This window comes from Galeopterus variegatus, unplaced genomic scaffold, assembly GCF_000696425.1.
Source record: "Galeopterus variegatus unplaced genomic scaffold, G_variegatus-3.0.2 Scaffold714, whole genome shotgun sequence".
In the NCBI taxonomy this organism is placed as follows: Eukaryota; Metazoa; Chordata; class Mammalia; order Dermoptera; family Cynocephalidae; genus Galeopterus; species Galeopterus variegatus.
The window spans coordinates 133,768-149,336 of NW_007726825.1; the positions used below are offsets into that span (position 1 = coordinate 133,768).

At 47.2% G+C, this 15,569-nt stretch overlaps 1 protein-coding gene across 1 annotated transcript; it reads right to left on the reverse strand.

Annotated features, from left to right (window-relative positions):
- Window positions 1-9,109: 9,109 nt before the first annotated feature.
- ZNF34 (zinc finger protein 34) lies at window positions 9,110-13,907 on the reverse strand. The gene is made up of 4 exons (XM_008571728.1): window positions 13,875-13,907; window positions 13,479-13,605; window positions 12,948-13,067; window positions 9,110-10,612 (listed from the first exon to the last, which is right to left on the reverse strand). Exons 1-4 carry the CDS (start codon window positions 13,905-13,907, stop codon window positions 9,255-9,257), a joined length of 1,638 nt encoding a protein of 545 aa, XP_008569950.1. The 3' UTR covers window positions 9,110-9,254.
- Between the last annotated feature and the right edge of the window lie 1,662 nt (window positions 13,908-15,569).

Genomic DNA, 15,569 nt, shown 5'->3' on the forward strand with positions numbered 1-15,569 from the left:
GTGATCCCGCTTTGAAGTTACAGCTATGTGACTCAGATGTTTTGAATATAAGCCTATCCATATACCAGGTAAACTTCAGGAACTCTTAATGTTTCTTCTTTTACAGAAATTCTAACTCTATCATGATATAGTTGGATTGATCAAGAAAATTAAAGGCTAAGGTCCAGAAAGCTAACTTCCTTAAATGAGACAAAAGGAAAAACTTTCCAATTACCTTTGTACAGTAAGAAATCTTTTTTTTTTAAGTACCAAATCAGTTTCTTCTGCACAATGAATTCTAATTTGATGGCCTTCAAATATAACAGAGTAACAACAAAATATAAAATGAAGACGATATGAAAACGAAGTAAATGGAATAAATAATTCAAATATAGGCTAAAACAAAATGATGCAATGAATGTGGTAATCAGTATGTAAATAAGTATTTAAGTTTTATCAGAGCCATTTCTAGTAGCAGCCAGCTGCAGAGGAAACAAACGTATGAGACTCAAGCCACTTCAAATCCTAACTGTGTTAAGTGCCTGATGGAGAACGGTTCTTTCTCTCTCAACATTTATCAGCTCCTTGGGGAAAATAGGCGTTAGGGCATTGATCCTTCAGTCACAGCAACACACCATGAAACAGACTAAAGCTTGTTCTCTGCTGTGTATGCAGACCCTGGTGAGAGGAGCTGCTGTGGATTGATTGAACTGTGTCCCCCAAAGTTCATACGTTGGATGATTAACCACTGTAACTGCCGAGGGTGGGAAATCCTATTATGGTAATTAAAAGTTGGGGCCTTGAAGAAGTGATTGGATTGTGAGGACCCTGCAGGAGTGAATGGGTTAACAATGGTGGTCAGGGACTGGTTCTGAGGGCTTTAAAAGAAGAGAGCACATGAGAGTCTTTCTCTGCTCCACCATTTTCTGCCGTGTGAGACCCCCACATTGCTGTAAAGCCACCACTGAAGAAGACCCTCACCAGATGTCTTCCCTGGACTTTGCACTTCCCAGCCTCAGAAACTGTAAGCAATAAATTTTGTTTTCTTTATAAATCACCCAGTTCCAGGTTATTTTGTTATAAGTAACAGAAATGGACTAATACAGGAGGTGATGACACTGAGGTCTTGACTTCAGAGGGGAACTGGCCACCTGTGTATCAACTGGAGAAAGGAGCTGAGATCACTGCTGATTTACAGCTGAGCAGCTGAAATGACTGAACTGAAACTCCAGTGGAAGTAACATCACTGAGGTGTCACTTCCAAAAGACAAATCACTGAAGTGAAATTTCAAACATCTGAGATAACTGAGGTGTTAACTTCAGAGAAGACAAGACCACTAAGTGTCACTTTGGAGAAGAGCTGAGATCACTGTGACCACTCGGTCCTCCTTCAGCACCACAACGTGCACACTGGGGAGAAGCCCTCCGAGTGCAGTGGGTGCGGGAAGACCTTCAGCCACCTCTCCACCAGACGGACCGCAAGTGGGTCCCCTCTGAGGAGAAGCCTATGCTTCTGAGGTGTTGAGAAAGAACATGAGGTAACTGTGGTGTTACTTCAGAGACAACCTGGGTATGCTGAGGTGTCACATCAGAGAGGAGATGAGGTCACTGGGTGTTACTTCTGAAGGAAACCAACATCACTGCTGCGCACTACAGAGGAGCTGGGCTCACTGAGGTGCTGCTTTGGAGAAGTTAGATCACTTTGGTGTTTCTTCAGAGGAACTGAAATGACTGATGTGAAACCCCAGAGGAATGGAGGCCACTGGAGTGTCATTTCATCAGGGAGGTGAAATCACTATGTTGTTTTTCCCCCAGAGCTCACATATAGTTTAACTGCAGGGAGTCTTGGGGAGGCTGGTGCATCAAGAGTATTTTTACCAAGTTGGTGTAAAAATGAAACAGGATCCCAACATAGTTCCTACACTGTCAAAGTAAATTTCAAAATCCAAGCAACTATTTGAATTGTTTCTTGAAAAATGAAAACAGACATAGCTGGCGCCAGGTGCAGTCAGCAGGGTTGGAGGGTTGGGACCTGCATCATGGGTGCAGCCAGGGCACCAAGGCCCCAAGGGCTGTGGGCTCCAGTGCCTGCTCCGGGTTCCTCGTTCTTTGGGGCTGGCCGTCCCTGCACCCTCCCCAGCAGTGGGGAGGAGCCAGGCATGGCCAAAAAGGGGCTCCAGCCAGCAGGCCCAGGCAGCCGCCTCTGCACAGTGAACACAGAATGAACACAGCACAGCCAGGACCCAGCGAGATCACTAAGGTGCTACTTTATAGAGGAGATAAGATGACTGAGGAGGCACCTCACTGGAGCTGAGATGACACCGGTCTTCCTCCAGAAATGGCTGAGGTCACTGAGGTCATTCTTCAGAGAGGTTGTCATCGCCGAGTGTGATGCGTTAGACAGAGGTTACTGCAGAGAGGAGCTGTGATCACTGGGATGTCACTTCAGCATGGAGCAGAGGCCGCTGAATTGATAACACTGAGTCGTGACCTCAGAAGGGGCTGAGGTCACTAAGGTGTTACATCAGAGAATTTGAGACCACTGAGGTGAAAGTCCAGGAAGCTGAGGGGGCTGGGACATTACTTCAGAGGGGAAATCAAACCAGTGCATTATTATCTCATAAAGTCCCCACAAAAGCAAGCTACCAACCTGTGCTGTTGAGTCCACAGTTGGCATCTGACTCCGTGGCTGCTGCTCAGAGCCCACTGCCACTCAGGCCACAATTTCTAATCATGTGGCAGAATTAGAGACGAAGTCATGTTCCAATCGACATGAGAATAAGAGTTCAATTAAATTCAATACACAGGAGTATTTGTTTAGAAAGACTACGTATGATGGTGCTTCAAAAAGTTCACGGAAAGATTTGTATTAACCTTCAATTCTATTTTTCCAGGAACTTTTTGAAGTACAAAGTTTGTTTTTTAAGATCACTGGTAAGGGGATCTTAACCCTTGACTTGGTGTTGTCAACACCACGCTCTCCAAGGTGAGCCACGGGCCGGCCCCAAGTTATTCTGGATTGCCAAATCTTCCAATAACGTAGCATTTTCAGGGAAATATTACCATAATGTATAGTTTGCCTTCCTGCCTTCAACACAGTGTGCTTAATATCATTCTGCCTATTCTTGCTGATCCATTGGTGAGCGTCCAGCTCGGTGTCTGTGGAGCCGGGCAGCAGCTGCAGCACCCCTGTCCCCAGCAGGAGTCCCAGCTGTGCATTCTTGCCACTCACCTCCTCTCCAAGCAGCAGGAGGCAACACATGACCTACTGCAACACCGGGCAGTTTGCCTTTTTGGTACATGACATCAGAGGCTAAAATGACCTTCAGGGTCCCCTTCATGCTAATAACAGCCTTCTCAGCCCTTACCTCCTAGCTCTCACCTGTCAGGAGCATTCCACTTATTTTGGATTTTTAATTTTTATTCAGAAGTATTTACATTTTATATATTTAAATCTTTACATTATTTCTCCTAATGGCTACCAATAATTTGATGCTTAATTCTCTTCAAGGTTTTCTATTATTTTTGAAAACATTTTAGTCCACCTGGAATTTATTTCTGTGTACTGTGTATAGTCTGATATTTTCCAATAAAATAGCAGTGACTGGAACAAGTATTTGGGGTCAAGGGAAATCAATAACTTTGACATAAAGATCTCCTACAAATCAGTGGCCATAGGACATGAGCGGGCAACTCCCAATATGGGAAAATGCAAACATGGAAGCTTGGAAATGGCTGAAATATGTGAATTCCAAAACGAAAACATGACACTTCCTCCTAATCAGTAAAGATAATCCTGTAACTCCTAGGGCTGTGCAGGTGTGGGAAAATGGGTGCCTTCATGCATTGCTGATGACATTATCAATTAATACAATCCTTTTTGCCTACATAACATGCAAACTTTATTAAACAAAAGTAGAAGTCTGGGGCTGGCTGGTTAGAGTATGGTGTCACAACAACAAAGTCAAGGGTTTGGATCCCCATACCAGCCAGCTACCAAAAAAAGAGGAGAAATCTAATGGCTATATATAATTTTTCTCTGGAATTTCTCTGGGCCACAAAGTGGCTTATGCTGTGCCCAGCCTGTATCAAGTGTGAGGATGTGCTGGTGTGACCCATCCCTTCTCTGGAGGAAGATGAGAGTGTGGCAGATGCTGGACAGGCCCAAGGGAGAGAGTGGCACTTCTAGCAGACAGGCTGGGCAAGCTCAGGCCACCAGCGGTCACTCAGTATACAGAGGGGCTGGTGGCAGAGGCCAGAAGGATCTTGTCTAGGAGTTGGATCTGCCCTGGGACTGAGGGAAACCTTTGGGGGTAGCAGGAGAGCAGCATGCTGGGAGTCTGTGCTTGCCCATCTGGGTGAATCTTGGGAGCACTTTTGGTTTTATGCTTGTAAGTTCCCAAGCTGAGAAACTTAAGTGAGGTGATGTGAAGTTCAGTCCCCAGGACTGCTCTCACTGCTGGTACCACTTGCAAGTTCAGGGGTTCCCAAGATCACCCCAGGTTTAATAATTTGCTATAAGAAGTCACATTGAAAGCGGACATGGTTATGGCACTGCTGCATGATGATTGCACAGAGTACTGCCAACGAGGGAGGGATGCTCACCTGAGCCTCTGCATCCAGTGTTTTTATTGGGGTTCAGTCACATAGACTGGTTAGCCAACTGCATGGCTTAGTCTTCAGCCCCTCCAGAGGTCAAGCTAATACCACATGGCCATAAATCACGTTGTTAGCATAGATGATCTGGTGAACAAAGACACTCTTAGGCACAACAGTCCAACCACCTAGAAGAGGGCAAAGGCCAGCCCTTTCTTGGGTCAGGTTAATCCTTTCTGCACAGGTGGTCACGAGTAGGTCAGAGCCCAGCGCTGCCTCCAAACGCTCTATGAGCTCGGTGAAGTCACGTATCCTTCCTGAGCCTCGGGCTCTCATCTGTAGAAGATAATGCCATCCATGTCATTGAATTACTGGGCGAATTAGATGAAATCACTGCAGGATGTCCAGACCAGTGCACAGTTCATGGCAACTCAGGACTTCTTACACTCTCACCACTGCCCTTAATCCATTGGTTGAGCTAGAGCTGGGCTGAGGACTTGGCAGAAGGAATGGAATTCTGTAGTCAATTCTTGCCATCCAACCTGCCTCAGCACCCACTGTGGAAATAGCTGGACTTTCTCACACCAAAAGCAGGCCTGTCACCCCAACAGTTCCAGTTCTACCTTCTCCCACTTCTTCACTTGGTCGATCCAGACACCTGCTTTACATCCTTCTCCTATGACCACATCCCTATGGGACCACTAGATACAGCCTGCTTACCTGGCCCCACTGACCCCACACCCCGAATGGACTATGCAGATACGTCACAGGGACCACCTCTCAGTCGCAGCATGAACTTCCGAAACTTGTACCTGCTTGCTTTAAACCCACCAACTAAAGCTCCCGCATGAAACCTGCTTGGATAATGCACTGGAAACAGCAAAGGTGTTGGCCCATTGATCCCCCCCCCCCCGCTCTCTGAGCCCAATGTATGTGGCCTCCAGGCATGCTGTGTACCCCCACACTCTCCCCAGGGTCTATAAGTGCTAAAAACTCTTGGAGCTTTCACATTGTGGTTGTGTCACTGAAGCCATGCCTGCAACCTGACCCCTGATGGGGTGGCCACCCCAAGGAGATTCACGAAGGTGAATCCCCTGCTGGTGCTCTTCAGTTGGGCCCCTGATGGCTCTGGGGACAGTAGCTACCAGCTAAGTTGATGGAGGAACATGAAGACTTTCATTCAAAACTGATTCTGCCTGCACTGTGCCAGTAGCCCAGCACAGCTGCCTTCCCTGCACAACCCTGCTTTCCTGAAGTGGTCAGCCTGTTCTCAGTCATCCCGCCAAGCAGCTTTTTGTCAGGTCTGGGATTTGATTTTACCCTACTTGCAAGCTAATAAGCTAGCCTACTCTGTTTCATGGATGCTGGAAGAAGACAAAACTGCTAGGTCAGAGACAAAAGACCTACTGCTCATGGCATGGCAAGCAGCTTGAGCATCAGCACATTTGCATGGGTTCCTCTTGCCCCCAAGTCCCACAGGGTGATGCAATTTGGCCCCAGTGGATATTGGGCTTGCAGTGGGCCTGCAACACAGCTGAAGAATGTGGAGCTTGGGGAATACACCTCTTTTATACCAAGCAGTAAGCTAGCCTGCTCTTTGTCCCTGAGGAACACATTACCTCATCACTCAAGACTGCTGGCTGCACAAATGAGCTGAGAAGTGGCCCAGGTAAAGTGGTCTTGGCATTCTTGGCATAACCTGCAAGAAGGTGCAGGGACACCCAGGGCCATGGCATAATGCCTCTCACACATCCGACACTGCACCGACACCTCCCCTGTGTACCTACCTTCTCATCCTGCCCTGTGGTTGACACAGGATACAAAATCAAGACACAAAAATCAGTTGCATTTCAATACATAAAAAAATACAATAAAATAAGAAAACAATTCCATTCACAAAAGCATTAAAATGAATAAAATATTTAGGAATAAATTTTACCAAGAAGCAAAAGACTTTTACACTGAAAACTACAAAAGATCACTGAAAGAAGCTAAAGACATAAATAAGTGGAAATACACCTGCGTTCAGTGAGTGGGAGACAATATTACATTGTTAAGGTGACACTACTACCCAAAGTGAGCTACAGGTTCCATGTATAACCTATCAAAATCACAATGGTTTTTTTTTTTTTTTTTTTTTTTTTTTTTTTTTTTTTTAGCGGGAGCGCCGCCGCACTCCCAAGCGGCACACTGTAGCAGTGCGCCACCGGGCCAGCCCCACAATGGTATTTTTTGCAGATAAAGAAACTAAACTTCATATGGAATCTCAGATGACTTCAAACAGCCAAAACAATCTTCAAAAAGAACAAAGTTGGAAGACTTACATTTCCTGATTTCAAAACTTACTACAAATGTACAATATCAAAACTGTGTGGTACTGGCATTAAGGATAGACATATAAAATGGGATATAATAGAGAGCCCAGAAATAAACCCTCACATATATGATCAATTGGTTTCCACAAAGGATGCCAAGACCATTTGTTATGGACTGTGTTCCCCCAAAATTCATATGTTAAAGCCCTAAAACCCAATGTGACTGTATTTGGAGACAGGGCCTATGAGGAGGTGATAAAGGTTAAATGTCATAAGGGCGGGTCCCTAATCCAATAGGGCTGGTGCCTTTATAAGAGTCAGAGACACCAGAGATCTCTCTCTTCTATGTGAAGATACAGTGAGAAGGGGGCCATTTGCAAGGCAAGAAGAGAACCAAATAGGCCAGCACCTTGATCTTGGACGTCCCAGCCTCCAGAGCTATGAGAAACACACTTAAGTTGCCCAGTCCATGGTGTTTTGTTTTGGCAGTTCAAGCTGAATAATACTGCATCCAGTTGGGAATGGAGACAAATATTGCTGGGAAAACTGGATATCCACAGGCAAAAGAATGAAGATGGACCCTCACCTTACACCATATACAAAAATTAGCTCAACATCAGATCAAACACCATAATTTAAGACCTAAAACTATAAAACTCTTAGAAGAAGACATAGCGGAAAAGTTTCATGGCCTTGGACTTAGCGATGATTTCTTGCACATGACACCCAAAGCACAGGCAACAAAGGAAAAATAGACTGAACTTTATCAAAGGTGACTCTTGTGCATTAAAGGACACTATCATGAGGGTAAAAAGAACCCACAGAATGGAAGAAAATATTTGCAAATCATATTATCTGATAAGGGATTAATATCCAAACCACGAGAGGTCTTCAAAAAGTTCATGGAAGGGTGTATATTATCTTTTAATTCCATGAATTTTTTGAAGTACCTATGAAAGTTTATGGAAAAATAGAATTAATATGAATCCTTCCATGAACTTTTTAAAGACCTCTTGTATATAGAGAACTCCTATAACTCAACAACATAAAACAAAGAACCCAAATTCAAAAATGAGAAAGGACTTGAACAAACATTTCTCCAAAGAAAATATACAAATGGTTAATAAGCACCTGAAAAGGTGCTCAACATCATTAGTCATCAGGGAAATGCAAATCAAAACCGCAATGAGACGCCACTTCACATCCATTTGGATGGCTATTATCAAAAAAGCAAAAAATAACAAACATTGGTGAGGATGTAGAAATACTGGAACCCTTGTGTACTGGTGGTGATTTAAAATAGTGGAGCTGCTATAGAAAACAGTTTGGCCATTCCTCAAAGGTTAAGCAAATAATTACCATATGACCCAGCAATTTCACTCCTAGGTACTTACAGTAAGGACTCAAACACATACTTGTATGCCAATGTTCATACGAGCATTACTTGCAATAATCAAAAGGTGGAAACCCCCAAGTGTTCAACAGATGAACAGATAAACAAAACATAGTATATCCATACAATGGAATATTATTCAACCATAAAAAGAAATGGAGTTCTGATACAGGCCATAACCTGGACAAAACTTAAAAACATTATGCTACATGAACTAAGCCAGACACAAAAGGACACATATTTTGATTCCACTCATGAGTTGCCTAAAATAGGCAAATGCATAGAGACAGACAATAGTATTGAGGTTACCAGCAGCAGGGAGAAGGGGAAAATGGGGAGTCATTGTTTAACAGGTACAGAGTTTCTGTCTGAGCTAATAAAACAGTTCTGGACATAGTGGTGATGGTTACACAACACTGTAAATGTACTTAATGCCAATGAGTTGTACACTTAAAAACAGTTAAAATTGTAAATTTTACATTATGTATGTTTTATCATAATAAAAAGGCAATTTCAACTCTATTAAGTAATGTAGAAAAGTATGAATGATATAATGTTAATTTTTTATGTACAATATGTAAAAATATGACAATAAGTGGAGTTCTCTCCAGCATGAATTTTCTCATACTGAGAAAATAGCAAAGGTGACGATCATAAGTGCTGCAAAGACAAACGTAACAGTATCTTCCTTTTTAAAATGCTCTCCAGTGTGTCTGAAAGGAAACACTAAATCAGCAGCAATGAATTCTTTCTTTCTAAGTGGGGAGATTATAGGAGTTTCTTTTTGCTCTTTTCTCTCAATTTCTCTAAAATGAACGTGCACTGCTTTTAATTTAAGAAGATTTTAATTAGACAGAAATACCCTTTAACCCTGTGAAAACAGTGTGGACAATAAATAAGGGCAGGGCAGGGTTGGGGCACGTGGTGGAAGTGGACAACAGGACTCAGCACTCGTGGACCCTCCTCTGCAGTCACATGGAGAAGTCTTCCCGGAGGTGAATCCTCTGATGCTGAGACATGTTGGAGCTGTGCCGGAAGGCCTTCCCACACTCGCTGCACTTGTAGGGCTTCTCTCCGGTGTGGATCCTCTGGTGCTGAACCAGGTAAGTGCTCTGGCTGAACGCTTTCTTGCAATCACTGCATTTGTATGGCTTTTCCCCGTGGTGCGATCTTTGGTGGTGAATGAGCCTGGAACTGTTGTGGAAGGCCTTCCCACACTCACTGCACTTGTAGGGCTTCTCTCCTGTGTGAATCCTCTGATGTTGGATAAGGTGTGTGCTCTGGCTGAAAACTTTGCCACAGTCATTACACTCATAGGGCTTCTCTCCAGTGTGGCTTCTCTGATGCTCAACAAGTTTGGTTTTTTGGATGAAGGCTTTCTCACATTCATTACATTTATAGGGTTTCTCTCCAGTGTGAATTCTCTGATGCTGGATAAGGTTAGAACTTTGGGTAAAGCCTTTGCCACATTCTTTACACACAAATGGCTTCTCTCCAGTGTGAGTCCGACGGTGTCGGATGAGGATTGAGCCATCACTGAAGGCCTTCCCACAGTGGTTGCATTTATAGGGTTTCTCTCCAGTGTGGATTCTCTGGTGATAAATAAGGGAAGAGTAGGCACTAAAGTGTTTCCCGCACTCGCCACACTTGTAGGGCTTCTCCCCGGTGTGAATCCTTTGGTGCTTCATGAGATTGGGCCTCCGATTGAACGTCTTCCCACACTCATCACACCGGTAGGGGATCTCCCCCGAGTGCATCCTTCGGTGATTGATGAACTCGCAGCTCTGACTGAAGGCTTTCCCACACTCGGCACACTTGTAGGGCTTCTCTTCACTGTGAAGCCGCTGGTGCTTGACAAGGTTAGCACTGTACCTGAACGTTTTCCCACAGTGAGCACAGCAATGCAACTTTTTCCCAGTAGGAATTTTTTTATCTTCATTAACACCCACGTTTACATTGAAGACTTCCCCAGAATCACGCACTACACTTGTTTTCTGGGACCTGTGCACACGCTTGTGGTTGTTGAGGTATGATCTCTGTTCAAAACTTTGCTCACATACATCGCATTTGTGAGGTCTCTGATCGGGGACAGGGCTTGACCCCAAGCTGAGGCTCTCGCCAGGCTCCCAGCCACTCTCCTTGTTACTCAGTGTGTCTGGCCTGGGGCCTGTCTGTCCCGCTGGCTTGTCCAGGCTCCCCTCCGGCTCCCTGACATGGGCTCGTCCTGGCTCAGGTGCCTGGGGAAAAGTCCCCCTGAGTTGGTCCAGTTCTTCCCCATCAAATGTCTCTGCTGAGGTCAACTCCTTGTACTCAGTCCTGGTTCCATGAGCTGAAACAACAAACAGAACATCTGAGGATCACCTACTCTGACTCTGGAGGAAGGAATGAGACAGAGCTGACCACCTGGGGAGCACAATGTGATCATCTCCAAAGTCACAACAGCCTTGCGGAGGTGAGATCCTGGAGCTCCAAGGCTTAAGGGCCTCCCCAGGGACACAGTCATGCGGTTGTGCAAGCATTTAAACCCAGGTCCCTCCCGCCTGCCTGAATGGGCTGTGAACAGCCCATCCTCACTCCTGACAAAAGGATAGAACACAGAGGCTTCACCACACCATGGAAACCAGAGCAAGGAGGGACCCCAAAAGTCACAGAGGACATCTGACAAAGAAGCTAAGTCCAAGCAAGTGTAAGGCCACCCCAAAATCCATGGCAAGAAAACCAGCTGCCTTCCTGATAGGGCAGAAGGCCAAGCTCATGCCAACCCTGCAGGAGGAAAGTGGAGCCCGCACAGGCCAGAGCCCCTTGGCTCTCCCTAGCAGTCCCCATCCACTCCCAGGGCTCTCCCTTGAGGCCTGAGGAGCCACCTGGGTGAGCCACAAGCTCCTTCAACTCAAGACTCCCCCACAGAATGCCTCCTGATGCCTACAACCCTCCATTCCTTCCTTCCTTGATTTGACACTTGCACGCCAAGCTCCTCCTGGATGGCCACTCCCCAACAGGGGACAGTGACAAGCACCCAAGTGGGACCCTACCACATGGCCCCTCAGGCCCTTCAGAAACTGACACCAACAGCCACACTGAGGATTGATCAGTCCTGGCCCCCCCTTACCAGCTCAGCGACCTGAGGCAACTTACCTACCTTTCTGACCCTTGGTTTCCCCATCTGAAAAACAGGGTTCATGTCAGCTGCTACTGTATGGCACTGCCATGAGAGTGACATGGAGGTAAATAGATGGACCATCAAGCACTCAGCCCTGCGTCCAGCACATTTGGACTCAGACACATGCATCTTGAGCCAGCCACATTCAGCACTGCTCCCTTCCCAGTCCTCCCTCCCTCCGGCCCCTCCACTGCACATGCACAGGTGCTGGGTACCAGTGCGCACCAGGGCTGCAGCCACAGAGCTCCCTCAGTGCTGCAGCATAGTCTAAAGGTGACCTCTGCACATCCTACTTTCCAACAACGCCACCCCAGATACACACCCACCGGAAACATACTCTACACACACAAGAATGTCCACAGGAGTTCCTGCACAACAACCCCAAACGGGGGACAACTGAGTGTCCTCCACAAGTAGAAGGGAGAATAAATTGTGGTGTGTTCACACAACAGAACGCTGTACAACAGCAAAACAGACTGAACTGCTGCTCCATGAAACACAAGCAACTCTCATGATGTTCAGCAAAAGATGCCCTCATGAGTCCAGACACAAATCCAAAGGGGCAAAGCGGCCCTCGTGACAGAGTCAGAAAGAAGGCCCCTGTGGGGAGCAGCAGGATATGAGGGAAGAAGCCCGAGTGCTCCCAGGCAGCTGGAAACATTCTACATTTTGATCTGGAGGATGGTTTTTCATAAAAATTCACCAATCTGTAAATTTAGGGCTTGTCCCATTTGTACAAGTATTTATATTCAAGTAAACAAATTTACAAAAGGAAAATTCTGTCTTTTGAGCTAGCAGTTGCTTCCTAGGACATCATCAGACACATGCAAAAAGATGATCATCAGAGCTGTCAATGGCAGTGAAACTAGACAACCCGGCGGCTGGCACTTCCACTGAAAGCATGACTGCAACTCATGTGCACAGAAGCAGAAATACCTTCGGCAGAACACACACGTCGCCCTTGTTGGGAAGCAGTGTCAGTATGTGGGTGTGGAAAAGCCAGTGCCAGAAAGAAACAGCAGGCAGTACACCAGAACACGGCCATGTCTGAGCAGTGAGACTCAGGTGACGTGTATTTGCTCACTCTCCCATAAAGGCCCGTAATCTCCACGTGGGTTATTTAGAGGAGGGGAAGGAAGCGATGGTTTCCATCACTCCGCCCTCGTCTGACCCTCCTCACAGGGTGTGAGCTCTGGAGGGCAGGGCTCTGTGAGGTCCCACAGGCCCCAGCCTCCCCTCATCGCACCCCTATTCTGCACCCACACACCCCTCTAAACCTGCTCTGCCTGGAATGCCCTTCCTATTCCCCTCCGAAGCACTGTTCCCTTCCCTCCACGTTCCTGGAAGACTCTGCTCACGAATCTCCCCACCGAGGTGCCCAGGGCCTCCCATGCCACCCCTGATGCATCTTCCCCCAAACTCCTGAGTCATTAACCCAGATACCTTGGACCCCAACAGATGCTTGTTCAGCACCTGAGTCAGGGGAGCAGCTCCCCCCACGCACCTGAGCCGTTGACTCTCAGACGCTCTCTCCCCTTGGCGCCCTGCACATCCAGGACCCATGGCTCATCCCCTCGCTCCAGCTGCGAGATCACCCCAGGCTTGGGACCCGCAAGTCCTGCTCCTGGGAAGGAGACAGGGCCCGGGGTTGGCACCCAGGATGCAGAGCTGCACCGAGTGCCACTGTGGGGCAGCAGGTGAGAGGGAGAGAGGCAGAGGAGTGATGGAAGCCTAGACACCCTGAGGGACTGAGACTGGGCTGGGGGTGGTCATGAACATGCAGGTCTCAGTACAGGGAACACGAGCTCAGGGCCTGGGCAGGAGGCCTGTCTCCTCTGAAAGCTCAGAGGAAGGAGGAGCTGACTCAGAAGGGTCCCCACACTGCCCGTACGCTGCTCTTCTCAGACCAGGCCTTCCTGGAACCAGAGTCAGCATCACCCTCTCTGGACCCAGGGGGTGAGGCCCCCAGCCCAGCCCCTGCTGACCCTCAGTCCCTGGGGCTGTTCCCAGAGCTGACTCCCAGCAAAGGCCTTACCCAGTGAGACCAGGTTCCCATAGGTCTCCAGCATCACGTCTCTGTAGAGGCCCCTCTGAGCAGGGCCCAGACGGCCCCACTCCTCCCGAGAGAGGAGCACGGCAACATCATCAAAGGTCACCTCGACCTGGAACAACAGGGCCCTGCTGCAGCACAGGTGTGGCCCAGGGTGGCACCGGCGGGGAGGAGGACAGCTGAAGCATGCTGAGGACAGCAGTACACGATGACCGAACCTTTTACCACTGAGCCAGCTACTGCGTCCTGACACGTCGCTGTAGGGGTCCCAGGGTCACCCCTCCTCTGAAGTCAGCACCCCAAACCAGAGAAACCTGACAGAGTTTGCCAAGGAAAGCCCTGGGTGGAGACCTCGCACCTCCCAGGAGGACAGACACTCACCTGGGGCAGGGCAGACGGGAACGAGGCCGCCATTGCCTGTGCCCTGGGATTCCTGGGGGCAGTGAGCAGAAGCCTGTCACTCGGGTGCTGAGGGAAGAAAAGGAACACATGGAGGTCCCGCCTGGCCCGTCTTCTACAACCCAGGCTGCCAGTGGTGCCGTAAACAGCCCTGCCTGTCCCCTTGCTGGCCAGGGTCCCCACCCATCCCTGTGGGCACCACTGGCCTCCCATGCAGACTCTGCCCCCTGCCCACGTGAACAACCCCTCGGGCTGTCGGTCCTCGTCCTCCTTGCTGGCACACTGAGGTGACTTGCTCAGGAGGACAACACTCATTCACTTTATGTGGAGGAATAAGGACAGAATGTTAAGGGTTGAGGATGAAAAGATTTTGAAAAAACAATAGAAGGCATGGAAACACCATGCAGAGAACATAAAAACACAAAACTAGTAGAAAGAAGCCTAAATAGATGAATGGTGGTAAGAAATAAGATTAAACTCACCTACTGAATGCAGGAGACTCTCCAATTAAACACACACGATGCACCTGCTTGGCCCAAGGGGGTCAAGGGTTCAGACCCCCGTACTGGCCAGCCACCAAAAAAAATAAAATAACACAGAAAGGCTGAATACAGTAAAGACAGACAAGACAAACACCACTTAAAGTAAAGCTGTTGCAGCTATATACCTTTTCCGAATCTCAAAAGCTTTTTACTGAAATACAGTATTTACATAGAAAAGTCAACAAATCCTAAGTACACAGCTCAGTGGACAATCACAAAGTGCGCACGCCACAGAACCAGCACCAGGGACAAGAAAGAGCGGGACCTGCCCCCAGATGCCCTCCTGCCCCTGCTGTCACTACTTCCAACCCCAACCTCTGAAAGGGTAACCTCTGTCCTGACTTCCAACAGCACAGATCGGCTGTGCCTATGTAGAACTTCATGCAGATTATCAGTCCATTCTCCTCTGTGCCTGGCTTCTTCCCCTCAGTGGGGTGTTTGTGAGCTTCACACCCACTGCTGAACGTGGTTTAGCTCTATTTATACCAATCAAAACAGAACTGAAAGCAAAAATCATTAATAGAAACAAAAACAGACACTACATATTAATAAAAGGAAAAAATCCACCAAAAGAAAATAGTTACAAACATGTATGTTATCTACCAAAGAGAAACTGGCAAATCCTCCTGTGGAATGACAGATTGAGGGGGGGGGGGGGTAGGGGCCTGGCTGGTACAGGGATCCAAACCCTTAACCTTGGTGTTATAACACCTTGCTCTAACCAAGGTGGAATGAGAGATTTTTTAACACACATCCCTCAGAAACAAGTGGACCATTTGGATACCTGTACCCACTAGCTGCCAAAAAAAAAAAAAAAAAAGTAATTCAAGGAAAGAAAATAAAGAAAACACAATTGAAAGAAATAGAAAACAACCTTGATATTGGTTCTTTGAAAATGTTAATAACACACAAGCATGGCAAGTCCCATCAAGGTAAGGAAAAGAGACAGGAAAGGAAATAGTATTAAGAACAAAAAGTTAGATACCACACAGCAGTTGTTCTCAGAGTGTGGCCCAGGGACCATCGGGTTCCCTGCACTCAAGTCTGTTCATAACACTAAGATGACATACCAGAAGCATCAGCAGAAGAGTCAAATGACAAGACAGGGATGTTCCCTCTCCCTGCTGCTAATCAA